This window comes from Gopherus flavomarginatus, chromosome 2, assembly GCF_025201925.1.
Source record: "Gopherus flavomarginatus isolate rGopFla2 chromosome 2, rGopFla2.mat.asm, whole genome shotgun sequence".
NCBI classification, from domain to species: domain Eukaryota; kingdom Metazoa; phylum Chordata; order Testudines; family Testudinidae; genus Gopherus; species Gopherus flavomarginatus.
Genome location: NC_066618.1, coordinates 42,903,520 through 42,925,696, shown reverse-complemented (window position 1 = coordinate 42,925,696; position 22,177 = coordinate 42,903,520). Strand labels below are relative to the sequence as shown.

The 22,177-nt window shown below is 42.4% G+C and overlaps 1 protein-coding gene across 2 annotated transcripts in view; it reads left to right on the top strand.

The window, feature by feature from the left end:
• The window catches only part of PTER (phosphotriesterase related), a 36,173-nt gene that overhangs the window by 1,951 nt on the left and 12,045 nt on the right, over window positions 1–22,177 (top strand). For both annotated transcript variants that reach the window (XM_050939651.1, XM_050939650.1), the window contains exon 2: window positions 21,244–21,710. In XM_050939651.1, coding sequence (XP_050795608.1) covers window positions 21,279–21,710 — 432 coding nt within the window. In that variant the 5' untranslated portion in view covers window positions 21,244–21,278. The remainder of the gene's footprint in view (window positions 1–21,243; window positions 21,711–22,177) is intronic.

Genomic DNA, 22,177 nt, shown 5'->3' with positions numbered 1-22,177 from the left:
GCCTTCTGCCTGTGGGGTGGTTGTATTTGAGTGATGGATGAAGTGATCCCTGTAATACGCATTTTTGTATTATTCTGTCAGGTACTTTGGGATCATTGAATTAAAGACACTACATAAATGTCAGTTATTATTAACGCCTCTCTTGCATTTGGGGATTTAAACAGGCATAATGTTCTCACTAGTGTCACCATTGTCATATTCACTTTTGTTGTTATAATCAGAGATGGCAACAATGGCATTCAGATGCTTAATTACATTTCATAAAGGTGACTAGTGCTAATTTATAACAAAATTTAGTGCCCAATGCAATAGAAATTAGCTTTACTGCTTCCTTCGTTGTTAAAAAGCAATCAGTTTGCAGACCTGTTGAGACACTTGCTCATAAAGTACCTAAAGCCAGAGTACACTGGAGGTACAGAATATTGAGTAAGTAGTGTACTATTAGGGGATTGGTGTTTTCAGACCACATGAGTATTTTTTCTCCTTTGATTTAGGACTAAGATGATGTCCATACAATAGGGCAGGGGTCGGCAACTTTTCATAAGTGGTGTGCCGAGTTTTTATTTATTCACTCTAATTTAAAATTTTGCATGCCAGTAATACATTTTAACATTTTTAGAAGGTCTCATTCTATAAGTCTATAATATATAACTAAACTATTGTTGTATGTAAAGTAAATAAGGTTTTTAAAATGTTTAAGAGGCATCATTTAAAATTAAATTAAAATGCAGAGCCCCTCGAACCAATGGCCACGACCCGGGCAGTGTGAGTGCCACTGAAAATCAGCTCGCGTGCCGCCTTCGGCACGCGTGCCATAGGTTGCCTACCCCTGCAATAGGGCAAGATCAAATACCAGTCAGAACACAAGGTAGGTATTTTGTAGTCTAAGAGGGACCGGTTTTATCAGTTAATCCAAGATATTGGGGTCTAACAGAGTCCCACCTCTTTAGGGTTAAAGGGGGGGGAAGTTTCCCCACTTTTCCTTGCTCATAGTTTCAAGCTCAGCCAAATCTCAAGAGATAGGCATGTGAAAAATCACTCCTCCTATTGCTACTCCCACAGTAATCAATCCAGTGGGGGTTGATTTATCGTGTCTAGTATAGACGTGATAAATCAACTGCTGATCACTCTAGTGGCAACTTCGGTACTCCACCTCAACAAGAAGCCAAGGGGAATTGACAGGAGAGTGTCTGCCATTGACGCACGATAGTGAAGACACCTCGGTGAGTAGATCTAAATACATCTACTTCAGCTACATTATTCACATAGCTGAAGTTGCGTAACTTAGATTGACACCACCCCCACCCCCAATGTAGACTAGCCCATAGGGTGGCATTTCTCAGCCAACTTCTCTGGAGAAAGTGAACCAAAGAACCAAGCTGTTTCCTGGTCTCAGCCCTGCTGAGGACTTATAAGGAACTGTGATTTCCTACTTCTGCTTTTTCAGAATCTGATCCCTTATATGGAAGTATAAGAAGAGGGTTCTTTCAATTTTCCCAGCTGTTTCTGTTCTCTCCTGAGTATCTCTGCAGTGACTCAGGGGTTCTCAGGACAAATTTTTGGTGGCCTCAGAGTACGGCCACCAACTCTTGCTCTCTCACTTCTTCCTAAAATACTTAATTAGCTTTAGGAAAAACAAAGAAATATGCACATGTACATGTCCAAATTATTGTAATTTATTTATTGCTAGCTAATAAGTCTGTTGTGAAAAGTAATATTAACAAGGATACAAAAATTGCTTTTTACAAATTTCTCAACCCTGTCAAGCCTAGGGACAAATTAAGCCCTGGATGAGGGGTCGAGGGAGGTAGCAGGGGCCAAGGGCAATGGGGGTGGGTGTGGGGCTGGAGCCCGAAGCCCTGTGGCCAGAGTCTGCTGCCCTGCTGCCGCACTACCCCAGGGCTGAAGTCCAAAGACTGAACCACACTGCCTCTGGGAACTTGGGAACCTCACCAGTTGCCTGGTTCTCAAGCATTGTGCCCCAGGTGTCTCCACAGGGAGAGCAGGGCCCAACCACTGCTGGTGGCTTCAGCAATCAACACCAAGGCAGTGCATCCAGGAGCAACAGGAAGGGGCTGCTACTTTGCTCCCCACCCCCCATAACAAGCAGTGGCCACATTTGAGAAATGCTGGACTAGAGACAGCTGAGGCAGTATTCTAAAATGAAAGGCAGTTAACTGTTTTCTTGGCATGGTCTGTATACCCTATGACAGATGGGAAGCTGAAAACTCTCCACCATCAATTAAAACTCTGGTGTAGATCTTGACAGCTGTAATCTTCCCTTACTGAAAGAGATGGCTACATGTTATTCAGGTAGGCCTGGAGAGCAAGAGGTTCTAAAGAACCTTAGTCTGTCACAGAAAATTAACATTGCCTAGGACACAGAGGCTGTGCTACTGGAAAAATACTTGCTTGTGTTGTGAGATGCTCAATTCTTAACTTACCTCCCCCATCCCATTTTCTTCCCGTCTCAAAGTTTTGGCCACCACAGTTCTTCTGTACTGCTTTCCTTTTCCATCCTGGAGCTTGGGTGTCCAAACAAAGTGCAGTAACCTTCAGTGGTATGAAACTAAGGAGTAATAATAAGTTTCCTTGGCCAGTTCTTGCATGAATACTGATGGATCAGGGATTCAACAATAACTGGAAAGAGGCCTAAAAATATGGCAAAGAAGCTGGCAGCCTGATCAGGCCAGCCTCTTGTTGTTTAGAAGCAGTGGTATTATTAGTTATTGTTATTATTAGTACTATTTATATTCCTGGTGCACCAATCAAGATTAGGCAACCAGTACCAGGGCGCTATACAAGCGTGGGAAGGTAGATGTAATCCTTTCCCAGGAAAAGATTAAAATTTAAGGCCCAGATCTGGAAAGCTGTTCCATGTTGGTGAACCTCTGCACCTGTGTGGACCTATTGAAGGCAATGGAGCTATGCACAGACACAGGGCCTCCTCATGTGAAACAGCTTATAGAACTAGGGTATAAGAAAGTGAATAATCATAGAATGATAGGACTGGAAGGAATCTTGAGAGGTCACCTAGTCCAGTCCCCTGCACTCATGGCAGGACTAAGGATTAGCTAGGTCATCCCTGACAGGTGTTTCTCTAATCTGCTCTTAAAAATCTCCAATGATGGAGATTCCACAACCTCCCTAAGCAATTTATTCCAGTGCTTAATCACCCAGACAGTTAGGAAGTTTTTCCTAATGTCCAACCTAAACTGCCTGTGCTGCAATTTAAGCCCATTGCTTCTAGTCCTAGCCCCAAAGATTAAGGAGAACAATTTTTCTCCCTTCTCCTTTTAGCAACCTTTGTTGTACTTGAAAAATGTTATCATATCCCCTCTCAGTCTTCTCTTCTCCAGACTAAACAAACCCAGTTTTTTCAATCTTCCCTCATAGGTCATGTTTTCTAGACCTTTAATCATTTTTGTTGCTCTTCTCTGGACTTTCTCCAGTTTGTCCACCTCTTTCCTGAAATGTGGCACCCAGAACTGGACACAGTACTTGAGTTGAGGCCTAATCAGTGCAGAGTAGAGCAGAAAAATTACTTCTCATGTCTTGCTTACAACACTCCTGGTAATTTATCCCTGAATGATGTTTGCTTTTTTTGCAACAGTATTACATTGTTGACTCATATTTGGCTTGTGGTCCACTATGACCTCCAGATCCCTTTCCTCACTACTCACTCCTAGGCAGTCATTTCCCATTTTGTATGTGTGCAACTGATTGTTCCTTCCTAAGTGGAGTACTTTGCATTTGTCATTACTGAATTTCTTCCTATTTACTTCAGACCATTTCTCCAGTTTTTCCAGATCATTTTGAATTTTAATCCTATCTTCCAGGCACTTGCAACCCCTCCCAGCTTGGCATTGTCCACAAACTTTATAAATGTGCTTTCTATGCCAGTATCTACATCACTGATGAAGATATTGAACAGAACCAGACCCAGAACTGATCCTTGTGGGACCCCACTTGACAGAAACCACTGTTAACAACTCTCTCAGAATGGTTTTCGATCCAGTTATGCACCCACCCTATAATAGCTCTATCTAGATAGTATTTCCCTAGTTTCTTTATGAGAAAGTTATGCGAGACGGCATCAAAAGCCTTACTAAGGTCAAGATATACCAATCTACCATTCCCTCCATCCACAAATTTGTTACCCTCTCAAAGAAAGTTGTTAGGTTGTTTCAACTTCTTCTTGACAAATCCATGCTGACTATTACTTATCACCTTATTATCTTCTAGGTGTTTTCAAATTGATTGCTTAATTATTTACATCATTATCTTTCCACGTACTGAAGTTAAGATGCCTGGCTGGTCTATAATAATAACGAAGGTTGGGTGACAGGGAGGCAGTTTATTTTTAAAAAGATAGTTTTGTAATTACATTAGTAAATATCCTCTATCCCCATCTACCCTCTCAATTTATCTGTTGGCTGGTTTCTTGTTGGAGCAGAAATGGATTTTGAGAAGGGAAATGGAAGCCACATGCCTGATGTGACCATGGTGAATCAGGTCAGAAACAATCCACTAGCTCTGGCCATATGACCATAAAGTCTTTTTTTTTTTTAATGGATGGTGAACCTTTTCAGTTGAAATCGTGTAGAGTAGGAATTTCTCTGTAGTGAGAGAGAATCACATAGAGCTGTCACACTGCTGCACTAGGCAGTGGGACCACTATTGCATACATTGTGAAGCTCTGTCAACATAATTTGCTGGTAAGAGCTCCATAAGTATTTGATAACTGGGAAATAAAAATTCCATCCCAGACCAGATCACTTTATCCATCCCATCACCTTTATTGATTTTGGCCCCATTACATCTTCTGAATATCAAGAAACCATGAAAGTATTAGAGACATGACCTGTGAAATGGATCTGTGCCCCTTCTGGCTGGTAAAAGGCTGTGAAGACCAGCTACACCAACCATTAACAGAAATACTTAATGCCTCCTTCAGAGAAGCGCATCTGCCAAACACCTTGAAAAATGCAGTTCACCGCGGCCTCAAGAAGCCAAACCTTGTCCCTGAAGACCTCTCCAGGAACTGTCCCATCTCCAACCTCCCATTCGTGGACAAAGTAACTGAGAAAATAGTAACCATCAAGCTCCAGTGTCAGCCAGTATTCCGGATGCCTGCTACCAAGGGTTCAAATCAGGGTACAACATAGTGGCGCTAAAAGACCACCTTCTTATGGCTGTGAACACAGGCTACTGAACCTATTTGCAGCCTTTGACAAAGTGTACCCTAAGGTATTATTAACATGCCTACATGACGTAGCAGTTGTAGATGGCCCAACAGAATATTGGCTCCATTCCTTCCTCTCCAGCAGAACTTAGGAAGTGGTGGTGAATAACTACTCCTTCTCTCTGAAAGAATCCATAGTATTCCTTCTTCTCTTCAGTACCCATATCAGACTGAGAGAGAGCTAGCAAGATGCCCTTGGCCCAGCTGCCAGTAGAATGCTGATGATACTCAGCTATATATATCCTGTTCTAAGCTGATGCAACCACTGCCACTACTGATGTGTCAGAAGGTCTAGAAGAAATCAATTTTTGGATGAAGAATGGTTGGCTCAAGATGAACCCAGGCAAGACTGAAGCAATGCTGATCAGAAAGAGGAAACACTCAGAAGAACTAGTCGAGGCATAGCGTTCATCTTCCAGTGAAAGTATACATCCTGTGGACATGGTCACTGGAGGGGCCACACAGAATGCTCAGTCAGGGCAAACTATAAAGAATGAGGGAGACAATCCCCAAAACTGGTGGTTATTCTAATAAGTAGATTCACCAAGTCAGTAACTAAGCAGCTTCTGAAATATCTTACAAAATACCCAGAAGCCAAAAATACAGCTCCCTTAAAGCGATCCAGCCCTGGGCTTCCTCCCAGAAGCTAAGTTAAATATGATGAGAATTACTGAAAATCTTGTTCACCATCTACAACGTTCTACTAATCCCAAGAGATCGAACACATTACCCACCAGGTCTATGAGTATTTCAGATTTTACCCTGTCATAAATGGATAGTTAAGAGTTAATGGAACAGAAGTACTTCATATCTCTTTTGCCTGTAAAGGGTTAACATGATCAGTGAGCCAGGCTGTCACCTGACCAGAGGACCAGTCAGGGGACAGGATACTTTCAAATCTTGAAGGAAGGAAGTTTTTGTGTGTTCTGGTAGTTTTTGGTTGTTGTTCACTCTGGGGGCTCAGAGGGACCAGACGTGCAACCAGGTTTCTCTCCAATCTCTCCGATACAGGCTCTTATAAGTTCAGAATAGTGAGTACTAGGTAGATAAGGCAAGTTAGGCTTATGTTTGTTTCTTTATTTGTGAATGTGTATTTGGCTGGAAGGAGTTCAAATTTGTATTTTGCTGAAAGGATTTTAATTTGTACTTGTATACTTAGGCTGGGAGAGTATTCCCAGTGTCTATAGCTGAAAGACCCTGTACCTTTTCCATTTTAAATTTACAAAGATAATTTTTACTGTTTTTTTCTTTCTTTAATTAAAAGCTTTTCTTGTTTAAGAACCTGATTGTTGGTTTTTTTATTCTGGTGAGACCCCAGGGGAGTGGGTCTGGATCCACCAGGGAATTGGTGGGGAGAAAGGAGGGAAAGGGGAGAAAGAGGTTAATTTCTCTCTGTGTTAGGATTACTTTCTCTCTCAGGGAGCGTCTGGGAGGGGGAGAGAGGAGAGGAAAAGGTGAATTTTCCTCTCTGTTTTAAGATTCAAGGAGTTTGAATCACAGTAATCTTCCAGGGTAACCCAGGGAGGGGAAGTCTGGGAGAGGCAGCGGTGAGGGAAAGGGTTTACTTTCCTTGTATTAAGATCCAGAGGGACTGGGTCTTGGGGGTCCCCGGGCAAGGTTTTGGGGGGGACCAGAGTGTACCAGGCACTGGAATTCCTGGTTGGTGGCAGCGCTACAAGTACTAAGCTGATAATTAAGCTTAGAGGAGTTCATGCTAGTACCCCATCTTTTGGACGCTAAGGTTCAGAGTGGGGAATTATACCATGACATACCCAAATGCACACTTACAGCCAATTCTTATTAACTAAGATTTATGAAAAAGAAAAAAGAGAATTATGGTGGTTAAAGAGCGTTATGCATACAGATATGCATAAAGTTCTTAGGTCAGTTTCATAGGTAGTGATGGTGAGCTGTTGATTTGTAGAAAGTTCTTCCAGAATCAATTCCATAGGTCATAATCCAGTAGGCAGTCCATGTGCAGAATCTGTTTAAATTGTTCCATGAGAAATAGTAGGGTAATCAGACTGGAGCTGGAGACCTCAGTCTTGTGACTCAAATTTCCCCTGGTAAAGTTCAAGCAGACTTGAGATGACAGGATCAGGCCCTAGAGTTCTTTTATAGATCTCTGCAGGGCCAGTGCAACCCATTAGGTGACCTAGGTGGTCACCTAGGGCGCTAACATTTGGGGGGGCGGCGACCGCGGTGGCCGGATCTTTGGCCACCTTGGTCGCCGTCGGTATTTCGGGGGCAGCAAAAAAGTTGGCGGCACTCCTGGATCTCTGGCAGGCTACTATAGTCTGTTGACACAGATAACACAGTGGGCATTCCTTGGATGAAGAATAGGTAATATAAATGGTTACTTTGAAGTCAATTCCTATTTCCTGTGTATATACGGATAATTAGTTGCATTGATTAGCATAAGGCAATTTGCCGTTCAAAGGTTCACAGATAATTTACTATAAATTTCAAAAAGAAATTAAAAAATGATTTTGTTTTATCTAAGTTTTACCTAATTGCTAATGTTCCTTTTTGATCACTGAATCAATAGAATATAGTAATGAAATATTATGGACAGGAACCAAAGTTTAGCTTCTACATGCTAATTAGACAACATTGTTAAACTCCTAACAGATATAGGTAAACATAGATAAATACAATCAGGGATTGTCTGTATTCTGGCTAACTCAGCAGTGCTACGATCAATGCAGCAGTGTCGATTTAGTGGGTCTGGTGAAGACAAGCTAAGTGCATTAATGGCTGTTAGCCAGGATGGGTAAGGAATGGTGTTCCTGGCCTCTGTTTGTCACAGGGTGATGATGGACGGCAGGAGAGAGATCACTCAGTCATTACCTGTTAGATTCACTCCCTCTGGGGCACCTGTCATTGACCACTATTGGTAGACCGGATACTGGGCTGGATGGACCTTTGGTCTGACCCAGTACGGCCGTTCTTATGTTCTTATGATGGCAGAGCACTCTCCTTTGGACATCTGTACTCACCTTCCACCTCTCAGGGAAGTGAAGTCGGTGGGAGAGCGTTTCCTGTCAACATAGCGCGGTGTAGACATTGCTGTAAATCGACTAAATCACATCAACTTCAATTACATAACATATGTAACTGCAGTAGTGTAACTTAAGTAGACTTACAGCTTTAGTGTAGACCAGTATTTACCTTTAACTCTCTAACAATACAGAACTCTTGTCCATTTAACATGGCTTTGATAACTATCTGCAAGGAATGGTCCTGTTTACCGTTTCGGTACTTCCCTAATATGTTCTTAAAGGTTGATCTTTAGGCCACTTTAGCCTGCTGGTTGCCTAACCCTCATTAGCTCAGTGTCACACATCACTGTTCATCAAAGTGGTATGATGTTGTTGGATCCTGCTCAACTCTGCATTAAGCTTGCATGACAGCATCAGGTCCCCATTTTCAAAGCAATAAATGGATCAAGTTCTAGGTACATTAAAGACTGAATTTTAATCTGTGAACCACAGTGACAGCTATGTTCTTCTGGGACACAAAGCCCAGGATGAGGCATGTGAGAGCTGGGGCCAAAGCATTGCTGGTGAAGGGGATCTGGCTAAGGAGCAAACTTCCTGAAGAGAACAGGCAAATCCAGAGTTTATCCTTAGGAACTGCTGCAAAACCTTCCTCTTTGAGAAAGCCTTTCAGCCATAAGAATGACACAATACTGACACCCTCTTCAACCCAATAAACCTTTACTAACCAGAGGGGAAGAAATAGGGAACGGGGAGAATTATTAAACTATATATTACAAAATCAAAACCACAAACCCTACCCCAAGCAGATTTGTTACCCTGAAAAAGGAAAAGTACCAAAGACTCCGTGAAGTTTGCTAGGGACTTCACTGTTGCTATTGATTTTACGTGGAAGGCACTCAGATACTACAGTGATGGGTAGCCGTATAAAACTCTAAGATAGATATTGGGATGTGTGATAACTTCAGTACTTTCCTTAATGTTCTAAGTTTACTCTGCTGTCCTGAGCCAAATATTTAGGGGTGATTAAATGATATCAGATACATACTCCTAGCTACAAGAGATTCATTGATTCTGCTAGCCTCTGCAGTAATGCAAACATTAGCATGCTTCTCTGTGCTGTTACATTTTATTTGTATAGTTTCCTACACAAGGGTGGGCTGCATATTTGTTTATGTACAACATATGATATTTTTAAAAGAGCCAGTAACACAGAACAAATAGTATTACAAAACTGCTACTTGGTGTTAGCGCTAGCTAGTATGCATGTCTCTTAAATTCTTCCAGAAATCTATTAGGTTAATTTATTATTCATGTATGAAATGTTTCTAAATATTTAGGCTTCTCCCTGTTCCACTGAAATAATTAGGTGCAGGATCGGACCTTTAAAGCATTTGCTTCTATTTGTATATAAATACATAACCTGTGTTACGTCACATTTCTTGTGTTTGTATGATTATGTAAGGAAAGATTCTATTATAAAGCTCATGGTGGAACAAGGCAACCCTTATTTCCAAAACAGAAAGTGAATTGATTTTTTTTTAAATTTTAACAAATAGCTACTGAGCCATGCCTATTAGATTTCATACATTTTCCGTCACAGCAATCTGCATTTAGTATTGTTATAATCTCATGTTGTAATGTAATGACAATAAAATGATTTCCGTGCAAGTCTAGAGAGACTCTGTGCTAGTACTGTTAAAATGTGTTTGCTAAGTCAAAATGATTGCAGACATGTGGAGACTGTTTATGTAATTATTATGTTTTAGCAATATGAGATTACCACAGGAAACAACCAATTCCAGCCTAGGTAGACTTCTCATTACAAGACTATTGTAACAACACGATGACAGAAGTGCAGGTTCCAGATGGGAAACCAACAAAGGTCCAAATCCTGCCATTGGTATTCAGGCAAAATGTCTGTTGCATTCAGTGGAGGCTTTACTTGGGTAAGGACTGCAGGATTTATTCTTAGTCTGTTTACCAGTGGGTCCCATAGCTCTCAGTCATACCTCTAGGGACAGTAACAACTGCACTAGTGTTTCGTAGCAGACTAAACATGAGGATGATATTTTGTGCACTGTACAGTCGATTGCTGTAAAGGTTCACCTAGAGTTACTATCATAAACTCTAGGTAGCTGTTTCAAGACGATAATGAAAAACTGCAGTCCTTAGTTGTACGTTATATAGAGAAATAATAGTTGCTCTATGAAGATGTGTATATGCCCATTTAATTTTCAGAGACCATCATTTCTGTGTTTATACCGCAGCACAATAGGATTCTGGCCCATGACGAGGGCTCTTAGGTGCTACCGTAGTACAAAGAATAATTTCAAAACAGTTTTTAGAAATTCCCATCGTTTCAATATCTCCAGACCGGAGCTTGCCTCTTCTCTCTTTCTCTCAGTGGGAGTGGACATTTTACTGGTGCTTTCTGGAAGCAAGTTAGGATTCAGGAAATGCAGCCTGCCATTGGCACACATAGGAAGTGCACATTCAAGACGTATTATTTTAGCTGCTATACTAGTAACTATATGTATTTTTAAAAAGATTAGAGCAAACCTAATAATTCTGGCAAAGGTCTGATTAATTCATTTCCTGTGCCTGCTCCCTCAGTTTGATAAGTTGACAGCTTCCTGCAAAATTTGATTTTAAATTATTATTTTTCATTCTATTTAACACAACTTGTTTCTTTAGTGATTTACTCTTCTTTCTAATTAGTGGTAGTGATTAGAATGATATTATGAAGTAGTTTTCCTTCAGAAATTCAGTGCTTTCTACTGTGAGGTACAAATGCTGTTTCTGGCTCTGTACTCAGCAGAACCGTGGAAGCTGGGATGGGGAAGGAATCCTTTACCCCAGACTTCAGATCAGCATTTAAGTTGTTCCATGGCTGTTAGTGCCACCTCAAAGAGGCACTTGGGAGATATGTGATTTTTAGTTCTATCTATTTCCTTCTCCAACTCCTCTTCGACACAAGGGCTCAGGGAATGGAAGTGTCTCTGTGTGTCTTGGAGGACTCCATCCATTGTAGGGGATGGGGAGCTCAGGGAGTGTCCTTTAATTTTCTTACCTAGGTTGGGAAAACCTACAATGAATTGAGTAGAGCTGACCAAAGGATGACAGTTCTATTTTGTGGCAACTTTCAAGCTTTCAAAATTCGTTTTCATTCTGCATTTGGAACAAAATCAACACATTTTGAATGTTTTGGCAAAAATGTTTGTATTGAAATATCCATTTTCAGACCAAAACTTGAGCTTTTCAATTCAGGAAGAAGGGGGAGGGAGATGTCGCCCTGGTGGTCAGGGCGTTGGCCTGGGATATGGAAGACCCAAGTGCAAGTCCCTCTTCCGCTTAATTCAGAGTTGAATTTTTCATCCTAGATCACTCTGAATCAGACATAGCAAGGGTCTCCCACATCCCAGGCCAGTGCTCTAACCCCTAGGCTACAGAGTGTGAGGGAATGTCTTTCTCTCCCTTGATGAAAACGTTGATGAAATGATATTTTTCTGAAAATGTTCCAACCAGCCTTAGAATTGAGTCCTCAAAAGACAGAGACTTCTATTCAGAGTTGTTTCCATTCTGGTTTCTAACATGCCAAAAAAAACTGGAATATTTGTCAGAACTTGAGAAGTCAATAGCTGCAGTCCCTTGAATATTCAACAGCATTTTTCTCCTTCTATCTCCCAGTTCCATTCTTCACAGTATTTTTTGTGTGTATGTATATCTCACAATGTAATATAATGTAACTAAAATGACTTTCATTTTAGGCTACGGAGATTATATACATATACATTCCTTAATAACGCCTGAGTATTGGCCAACACTTGGATCAGATTCTTCATCCTCTATTCTCATTGAGTAGTACATATTCATGGGAGTAGACCCATTGAAGTCAAGAGAGTAAGTGCTACTCATTGTGAGTCAGGCTGCAGAAAAGAGTCCTTACTGTCAGTTGGAAAGGCAGGTCGAGCTAGGAAAGAAAGTTACTCCTTTGCAGGGAGTGCTATCGGTCATGTACACTATAAAATTAGGCCTACTTAATTTAGGTCAAGCTACAGCCACTGCAGTAGTTCAATCAGCTGTTGATGTCCACACTACCCTCCGGCCAGTGGCGCGCGTCCGCACAAGGAGTGCTTGCGCTGGCTGAAGAGGGGCATTGTGGGGCACTGACAGCCACACAAGTCTCACAGCTGAAGCTCCCCCCTTGTCAATTTCATGTTGCTATTGTCTCAGAGCAGCCACACTCTTAAGAGCTCTGGAGGGAACTGGACTTGAAGCAGAGAGCCTGGGCAGCAGCTCACTGGGAGTCAAGGGTCTGGGGGGCAGCAGAGCTCCTAGCAGGAAGAGGGGAGTCTGGCAGCAGCCCACCAGAAGCTGGGAATCTGCGGGGGGAGAGTTCCTGATCCGCCCCAGGGTGACAGCCCAAGCTGAGTCAGGTGCAGGGAGCTGTGAAACTGACAAGATTTTTGCCAACATCTGATGTAAGTAGTGCAGTCTATACAGACACTGTGTCACCCTAACTACACCAGCATAAGCCCTATGCCTCTCATGGAGGTGCAGTTACTATGCCGTAGGGCACTTACAACAGCGGGAGAAAAGCTGTAGTGTAGACACTGACATAGTTAGGCCAACGTCAACTGCTAACCTAACTCTGTAGTGTAGGCCAAGCCCTAGAAAAGTACAGGTTGTGATTGCATTCATTAATACTTTTACTGATGTTCAGACTATGCATGACCATGTATATAAATCTCATTGTCTTACCTAAGAGAAGAAACATGTTTTCACAGAAATGAACTGTATGTACATAAGACATGGATTTAGTTAATTAAGCCCCCATTCGGCAAAGCTCATAAGCAGAAGCTTAACTTAAAGTCTGTGAGTGGTCCCAGTGACTTCCTTGGGACTACTAACAGTTTAAAGTTAAGTACATGCTCTTTGCTGGATTGTGGTCTTAATTGCTGTTTGTAGAGTTAGTTTATATATATGAATTAGCTATGGTACCATCAGGTGTTATCAAGGCGAGTATATTATTATAGCATGCTAGAATTATGGTATTTATGAAAGTCAATACAGAAGGTAACAGGATGGTGATTAAGATTTCACCCCAATCAGAACATTAAATTAATTATATTTTCCACAATTCTTAATTGAGGATTGTGGGTTTCTAAAACGGCTTTAGCTAGCAATTAACTGACGTCAATGAGAGTTACTTATATCTTGCAGGAAGAGAGCCCACTGAATGATCTTGGACAAGTCACTTAAAATGTGAATGCTTCACTTAAAGTGTGAATTTGTGAAGTAATTATAGAGCCTCTGACAAAAGGTGCTATAGAAGCTTGTACTTTTATTTCTTTTAGGTTTGCATATATGCAGTAATACAAAATCTTAAAAGTCAACAGATTAATCCCTGCTACAAGAAGAATCCAACATTGGAGCAGATAATTCTAGGTTTTGTTTGGCAGAATTCAGCAGGTAGCACCCACAGGCTATAAGCAGGGCCGGCTCCAGGCCCCAGCGTGCCAAGCGCATGCTTGGGGTGGCACGCTGCGGGGGGCGCTCTGCCGGTTGCTGGGAGGGCGGCAGGCGGCTCCAGTGGATCTCCCGCAGGCATCCCTGCGGACGGTCCGCTGGTCCCGCGGCTTCGGTGGAGCATCCGCAGGCATGCCTGTGGGAGGTCCACCGGAGCCGCGGGACCAGCGGACCCTCCGCAGCCACGTCTGTGGGAGATCCACCGGAGCTGTGGGACCGGCGAGCAGCAGAGCGCCCCCTGCGGCGTGCCGCCGTGCTTGGGGCAGCGAAATGGCTAGAGCCGGCCCTGGCTATAAGTGGATCACACACATAAACATGGGTCTTCACAGAGGTCAGGCCAGATTAGTTGAGATTAATCTAATATATCTGTGTCAGAAAGGAATCAGCAGAAAATTCATCTTGAAAATCTACGTACATATCAAAATAGCTGTCTGAAAGCAAGCAGAAAGCCTGATTCAATGAGAATTGCTTTTGCTGAGTAATATAACATAAGTAAAAATAAAATAGAAAAATCTAGAAAATAACAGGAAAATACCATCTTATAATTGTTAATTATCAATATCTAGTTTTACCATAAGAGCTGCTTTTTTCATTATACTCAGGGCCAGCCTTATGGGTGCACAACCACCCGGGATGCCATGGTCAAGAGGCAAGGAGTGGGGTGGGCCTGGGGTGCGAGGCTGCACAAGGGAGTTTGGGACAGTGAGGGGTAGGAGGAAGGGAATGTAGCCCAGAGAGGCAGCGGAGCCCAGAGGGGATGGATGGGGAGGCAGCAGGGGCAATGGGGAGGGATTGGGGGAGGAAGCAGGGACCAGAGGCAATGGGGTGTGGAGCCAGGCACAATGGGGGGGAGCCCAAGGAGATAGTGGGATCCTGGGGCAATTAGGGCATGGGGATCCTGCAGGGGCCAGGGAATGGGTGGGAGACCAAGGGAGACAGCAATTCCGGGGTGCCAAAATACAAGTTCACCCATGGCACTATTTTCCCTATGGCCATCCCTGATTAAATTATAATTACTTGGTCAAACATATTTATAAAAGGTAGTTTCATCAGGCTAAAATGTGCATTTTGCAAAGAAGCTGTTCAAAAAAAATCATTTGAAAGTATGGTTTTATATGGAGTGTAAATACCCCTGGTTATGCTGCCAGGTTTAGGTTGAATGTGAGAGTGTAGTGTCGGAGAAAAACTTAGTTCTCACTTTTTGGTTGGGTGCAGCAGAGTCAAGATACTTTATTTTCTCTTTACAATTGTATAGAGGGAGGGAGTGCCCTAGGACACAGGGTTGCCCCAGTCCTAGGCAGGTCTCTTTTCAAGTAAACAATTACAGCAAGCATTTATACTTTTTGTTACCTACAATAATGAGCAACAGCTGAATTTTGTTTATACATAGGCTATTTTGTTATCTTATTTTTCTCACTTCTATTTAGATGCCAATTTACATTCCTTATTATCGACACAAGGTCGCAATGACTTCTCCCACAGTTCTTTCCCACTCGCTTCACACAATCTTATCAACACAAGATTGCAATGACTTCTCCCACAGTTCTTTCTCACTCGCTTCACACAATCCTCGCTTCTACAAATCTCACGTTATTAGGGTTACAGCTAACCTGACTCTTGCTAACGGAGACTGTCATGCATTGAAATCCCTGTCAGTTCTTGCTCTACTTCCACAATAGTTTTTTAGTGGGAAGAAAAAAACAGCAAGAAAAGGACTAAATATTTAAGACAATCATCTTACTCTCTTTGCCTGGACTATAGGAATGACAAGAATCACTCAGGTCATTGAATCTTTTCCAAAATGGCGGGCTGGTCTGCAGAACACCAACTCTAATCAAGAACATTCAATTAATGATGTCAGACAACTTGATTTTAATCACAACCAACCACAGTTACCGAAAGAGCGAGGTGTTTTGCTTTTAATGATTCACACAAGTGCAGTCCCCTTCGAAATCTTATCCTTCGTGACTTTATTTGACAAATAACTCATTATATTAATAAATTAGGAGTCTGTCTTAGCAGAATGACTCTGTACTGTTGCAAACAAGTCAACACAATGACCCACCTGGAGCACTATTATTGTAATCCCATGTTATGGAAATGTCCCCAAGTAATGTTTTATATTAAGTCTACCATATACAGCACAACCACTTCTGCTGACATTTACTCTTTAAATCCATAGCAGAACAGTCCTTTCTAATTGGGATTTTCATACAGCGTCTGCTTATACACAGGACATACAAATACAGTAAATCAACCATATCTGTCTCTTAAGGTTGGCCAAGTTTCATAACTAGGTTAACCACAGTCACTGAAAACTCTTTATACAGTGTCAGTCGCTAATCTGTTGAAGCTGGTATTTGATGCTTAGATTGAAACACTATGAGTAGCTCTTTGTCGCTATGAAATGGGGTTACTGTCCTACTTTGTTTAGCCCTAAAGATCAGAGATCTATATATTATTAACCCCTTTGATATCTAGGCCTCAATGCCCTTTTGACTTTGTTCTTCTGTCACGTTAACAGAAAGTTAAACACAAAAAATCTGCTCTTAGGGCTTTACCAGTAACAGACCCGTGTTTATGATATTATTCACTAAAATGGAGACAGAAAGGGAAAGACCTCTCTTTAATCAATAATATGTGCTCCAGTTAGTCCTATCCTCTGGGCATCATTAAACATGTATTTTGTTTCATAACTCATGATTTTATTTGACTAGGAATTATATCTACATATCCTCAAGCCTTTGCAGCTAGCATCAGGCAGATCTAACTTGAACTGGGTAGTCAGCCTTGTTTAGCGTTAATGCGAGGAGTAAACTTAAAAAGAGAGGGAGGGAGAGAGAGAGTTGCTGCTAATTCTAACCTGTAGAGATTCAGGTGACATTTTTACAGATTGGAAACCTCTGACATGGTGCAGTTGTAGGTAGTAGCCTTAACAAATATCATAGTCACTGCCCATTTAACGTCTAAAGGAATAACATAACATTGTTTAATCAAAATTAGCTGAAGAAAACTAATATTGTAGGTTCAGCCATATAAAAGAAATGCTAGTTTAATCACCTCAGATAACAATATTTTCCCAGTGAGGCTTGGGAGAAGTAGAACTGGATCTGAGTTTCTGCTGTAGGAATTCCTGCTGTTCAGGAGCCAAATTCCACTCTCAGGGTACGTCTACACTACGGGATTATTCCGATTTTACATAAACCGGTTTTATAAAACAGATTGTATAAAGTCGAGTGCACGCGGCCACACTAAGCACATTAATTCGGCGGTGTGCGTCCATGGTCCGAAGCTAGCTTCGATTTCCGGAGCGTTGCACTGTGGGTAGCTATTCCATAGCTATCCCATAGTTCCCGCAGTCTCCCCCGCCCCTTAGAATTCTGGGTTGAGAGCCCAGTGGCTGATGAGGCAAAAATCATTGTTGCGGGTGGTTCTGGGTAAATGTCGTCAGTCATTCCTTCCTCCGGGAAAGCAACAGCAGACAATCATTTCACGCCCTTTTTCCCTGGATTGCCCTGGCAGACGCCATAGCACGGCAACCATGGAGCCCGTTCAGCTTTCTTTTTTTACAGTCACCATATGTGTACTGGATGCCATGGACAGAGGCGATACTCCAGCGCTACACAGCAGCATTCATTTGCTTTTGCATGATAGCAGAGATGGTTACCAGTCGTTCTGTACCGTCTGCTGCCAGTGTAATTTGGCAATGAGATGACGGTTATCTGTCCTTCTGTGCTGTCTGCTGCTATCATGGGTGCCCCTGTTTGAGATCGGCCTGGGGCGCAAAAGCAAAACTGGGTGGTTTCTAAAAATAGAGTCAGTCTTGCCTAGAATATGGGGCAAATGTACTAGAGAAGCAGTGTATCAGAGAGTACAGCTGCTCTGTGTCAGATCCCGCAGAAATGATGAGCTACATGCCATTCACGGGGGGTGCTCCTGCAACAACCCCACCCGTTGCTTCCCTCCTCCCCCAACCTTCCTGGGCTAACGTGGCAGTGTCCCCCCCATTTGTGTCATGAAGTAATAAAGAATGCAGGAATAAGAAATACTGAGTTTTTAGTGACATAAAATGAGGGGGAGGCAGCCTCCTGGTGCTATGATAGTCGAGGCAGGACATTAAGCAGTGTGGGGGAGAGGAGCCCAGCATCCCACTGCTATGATAGTCCAGGCAGTACAGAATCTTTTCTTTTCACATGAAAGGGAGGGGGCTGATTGAAGCTCAGCCCCCAGTTGCTATGATGAAGACGGTTACCAGCCGTTCTGTACCATCTACTGGGAATGACCGGGAGTCATTCCTATTTTCACCCAGGCGCCCCCGGCCAGCCTCACCTGAAGCCAGCCAGGAGCACTCAAGGGTTGAAAAGAAGGACGGTTACCAGTCCTACTGCACCGTCTGCCACCAGGGAGAGGAGAGGAGCGGATACTTCTCTTCACTGCTTCAGCATCGTATCTACCAGCAGCATTCAGCAGACACAGAGTGACATTGAAAGAAGTCAAGAAATGATTTCTTTCCCTTTTCTTTCACGTGGGGAGAGGGGAGTAAATTGACGAGCTATTCCCTGAACCACGCCGGACAATGTGTTTGAACCTACAGGCATTGGGAGCTCAGCCAAGAATGCAAATACTTTTTGGAGACTGCTGGGGACTGTGGGATAGCTGGAGTCCTTAGTACCCCCTCCCTCCCTCCATGAGCGTCCATTTGAGTCTGTGGCTTTTCGTTACGCTTGTCACGCAGCACTGTGTAGCCTGTAGATTTTTTTTTCAAACGCTTTGGCATTTCGTCTTCTGTAGCAGAGCTTTGATAGAACAGATTTGTCTCCCCATACAGCAATCAGATTCAGTATCTCCCGTACGGTCCATGCTGGGGCTCTTTTTGGATTTGGGACTGCATTGCCACCCATGCTGATCAGAGCTCCACACTGGGCAAACAGGAAATGAAAATCAAAATTTCACGGGGCTTTTCCTGTTTACCTGGCCACTGCATCCGAGCTGAGATTGCTGTCCAGAGTGGTCACAGTGGTGCACTGTGGGATACCGCCCGGAGGCCAATACCATCGATTTGCAGCCACACTAACCCTAATCCAATATGGTAATATCGATTTTAGCGCTACTCCTCTCATCAGGGAGGAGTACAGAAACCAATTTAAAGAGCCCTTTATATCGATATAAAGGGCCTTGTAGTGTGGACAGGTACAGCGTTAAATCGGTTTAACGCTGCTAAAATCGGTTTAAACGCGTAGTGTAGACCAGGCCTCAGTTACACTACTGTAAATCCAGAGGAACCGCAATGGAGTTATTCCACATTTACACCAATGTAACTGAAATCAGAATTTGACCTCAGGTTACTAAAATAGGTGGAGAGTGTCCCCCCAAAATCTTCACACAGTAGGGCAAACAAGGTGTCCAAACATAGGCACAGTCGTGGACTTGGAAAGGGTATATTCAATCTTGGAGGATACTACTTTCCATTTAAAAAAAAAATTATCAGGCAAGTAATATTCAGCATTGATGCCAAGTATGTTCAGCTGGTGGCTCAAGCTAACAAAATGTGACAGCTGCTGGGGAGCAGAGAATCCTAAATGAACATACAGTGGTTGCTATTAAAAAGGAAACATTTGTCTTAATGGGATATTGCGTTACCACAATAAAATGTGATGTTTTCCTTTAACTGGAATGAGAAATTTTTTACATATCTTGATATAAATTTAACTTTGAATTTATCATTATTTCCTATGCCAACCACCATACTAGAAATGACAGTCAAAGAGCCAGGAGACTAGGACACAAGGGTTAGAACTCACAAATAATGTCAGACAATGACATGACAGGGTGCTAAATATGGTAGAAATGCTGCTAGGGTACTGGATGGCTGAGTAATGGAAGTGTCACCTTTCTCCTCTAGTGCAACTAGTGGACTCCATCCCAACTCCAAAACTCCTTCCACACATTTGGTGCCAAAAGCCCCAACTGCCTCCTGCCTAATCGACAGAACATCCGGCTTTTATAATGCTGCTGCTTTTTGTCAATGTGAAAATCTACACCACACTGAAAACTGAAAGTGTGTGAACAGTTTTAAATAATTGACGTTAATGAGAATATAAACATAGTTGTGCCAATTGCATTTTTCATTTCCCTACGTAATCTGATAAAAATTTCCTTGCTGGAATGTATTTGGATCTGCTATTGAGTTTCCAGCCAGCTGTAGAATCTAGGGGTCCTTCTGACAGAATTCAGGTCCAGCTTTCTGCCAGTTACACAGACCCTTGCCTAAAGTGGCTCAGAACACCAGAAAGGTTTTGGCAAATATTTGGTGAAATTCACAGCCACAAAAGGGTCTGGAGGGGACATGGACTAATGAAGACACAGTGAAGGAACTGGGCCAAATGGAACTACAATAACTGCTATAGGGTGTAAATGCCAAAGTCAAAGAGGAATTGTTTAGGGTTTCCTTTTATCAACTCCATTAAGTCTAAACTTATTTTCCTTGCCCTCAGGTCCCTACGTATCTGTGCCCCTGTCTACGTATCTGATCTTGTTTCATATTGGTTCTCCCCACCATCACACAGCTCTTTCTTCACTTAGACTGCATCTACATTATGAACTAGGGATGTGATTTCCAGCTCGCATAGATGTACTCATGTTAGCACTCATTGCACTAGCATGCTAAAAATAGCAGAGCTGTGGTAGCACAGACAGCGCGCTAGAAGCCCAGAGTACGTACCCATTGGGTTCAACTGGGTTTGAACTCGGGACTGCTAGCATGTGCTGTTGCTGCCCGTGCTACCTTGACTACTGTTTTTAGCATGCAATCTGGGATGAGAGCTAGCACAAGTATGTCTACGTGAGCAGAGAATCACACCCCTAGCTTGTAGTGTAGACATAACTTCAACCAGCACAACATGCCAGCAACCATGGTCCATTTTTCTGCCTTTCCTACTACCATCTCTTTGCTTTTTTGAGAGCCACCCCCTTTCTGAGCTAGTAGGCAAGTCTGCTATCTTTTCCTTGTTTGAAACACTCCTTACAAGTTCTGTCTATCACTGTTCCTGTAGGATATTAGTGTGCAAAGACATTTATTAATCTTTTTTTTCTTACAAGCAAGCAAAGCATGTTTGTGATTTTTTTTCCCCCACTTTCCAAACAGCTTATTAACACACTTATTAACAATAAGAGTGATCCAGGGGGGGATAACTGGGAGTAATGGTTCAAAAGGAAAATGTAGGCTGAATATCAGGGAAAATTCCCTGCTAGGGAAGTCTGCTAAACTGGGGATAGTTTCCCACAAGGGAGTAAAGGAAACTCCATCTTAAAACTAGACTGGACAAAGAGTTTAAAATATATTGTAAGGAACAATCTACATTGGCATTGGGAGTGAAATTCCTATATTTTATAGGTGCTTTATTGCTTTTTATACAACTTTTTTCATGTTTTATTTCCCTTCCTCTTTTCCAGCAAATGCTTGTTTAGAATCTGGATTCTTTCCTTTTAAAATAAGAAGAAAAATGCCTTCCCTGAGTGGTAAAGTGCAGACCGTGTTGGGCCTTGTGGAGCCAAGTCAGCTTGGCTGCACCATGACCCATGAACACTTGACAATGAACTACAGCTGCTGTTACGTCCCACCTTCTTCAGGCCAAGAAGCTTTGTCTGATGGGCCCATTGAGATGAAGAACTTGTTTTGGATTAAACAGAATCCCTACAGCCATAAAGAGAACCTTCTTCTGTGTCAGGAAACAGATGCTGTAAAGGAAGAGCTATTACATTATAAGGCAGCAGGTGGTGGGACTATAGTGGAAAACACAACCATGGGTATCAGCCGAGATGTAAAGACTTTAAAGAAGCTTGCTGAGGAAACCGAGGTGCACATTATTGCTGGGGCTGGGTTTTATGTGCATGCCACTCATTCTTCCAAGACACAAGCTATGTCAGTGGAGCAGGTAAGTACTAGCAAGTGAATAGTGAAATACTGTCTGACTGATAATGTACAGATGCTAGGAGATCAGTGTCAGGTCAAGCACAACTTGATAAAAATCTAAATATACTCTTCTTGAAAATCTGTGTGAACAATGGTAATTGTGTTTGTGTAAATTGTATCTGCACCCAGTATTGCCACACTGATTTGTCAGCATTTCCATTTTCTTTTAGAAGTTTATTATGACCTAACAGTGAAAAATGACTCCAAGTGTACAGCATCCTGGCACAGCTGTGAAAATTCTTCCTTTTTACAAAATATTGGGATGAAAATAGTCTAATGTCCCCTCTGCTTTCCTTGTCCTTCTTTTCAGCTAATCCATCCCAACTAAACACCCAAAAGGTTTTTTAAAAGGAGGTAAATAAATAATTGTGGCACTGACAAGCTATTTGCAACCCATCCCCCTGTTCACTCTGCCTGTATGTTATCTCT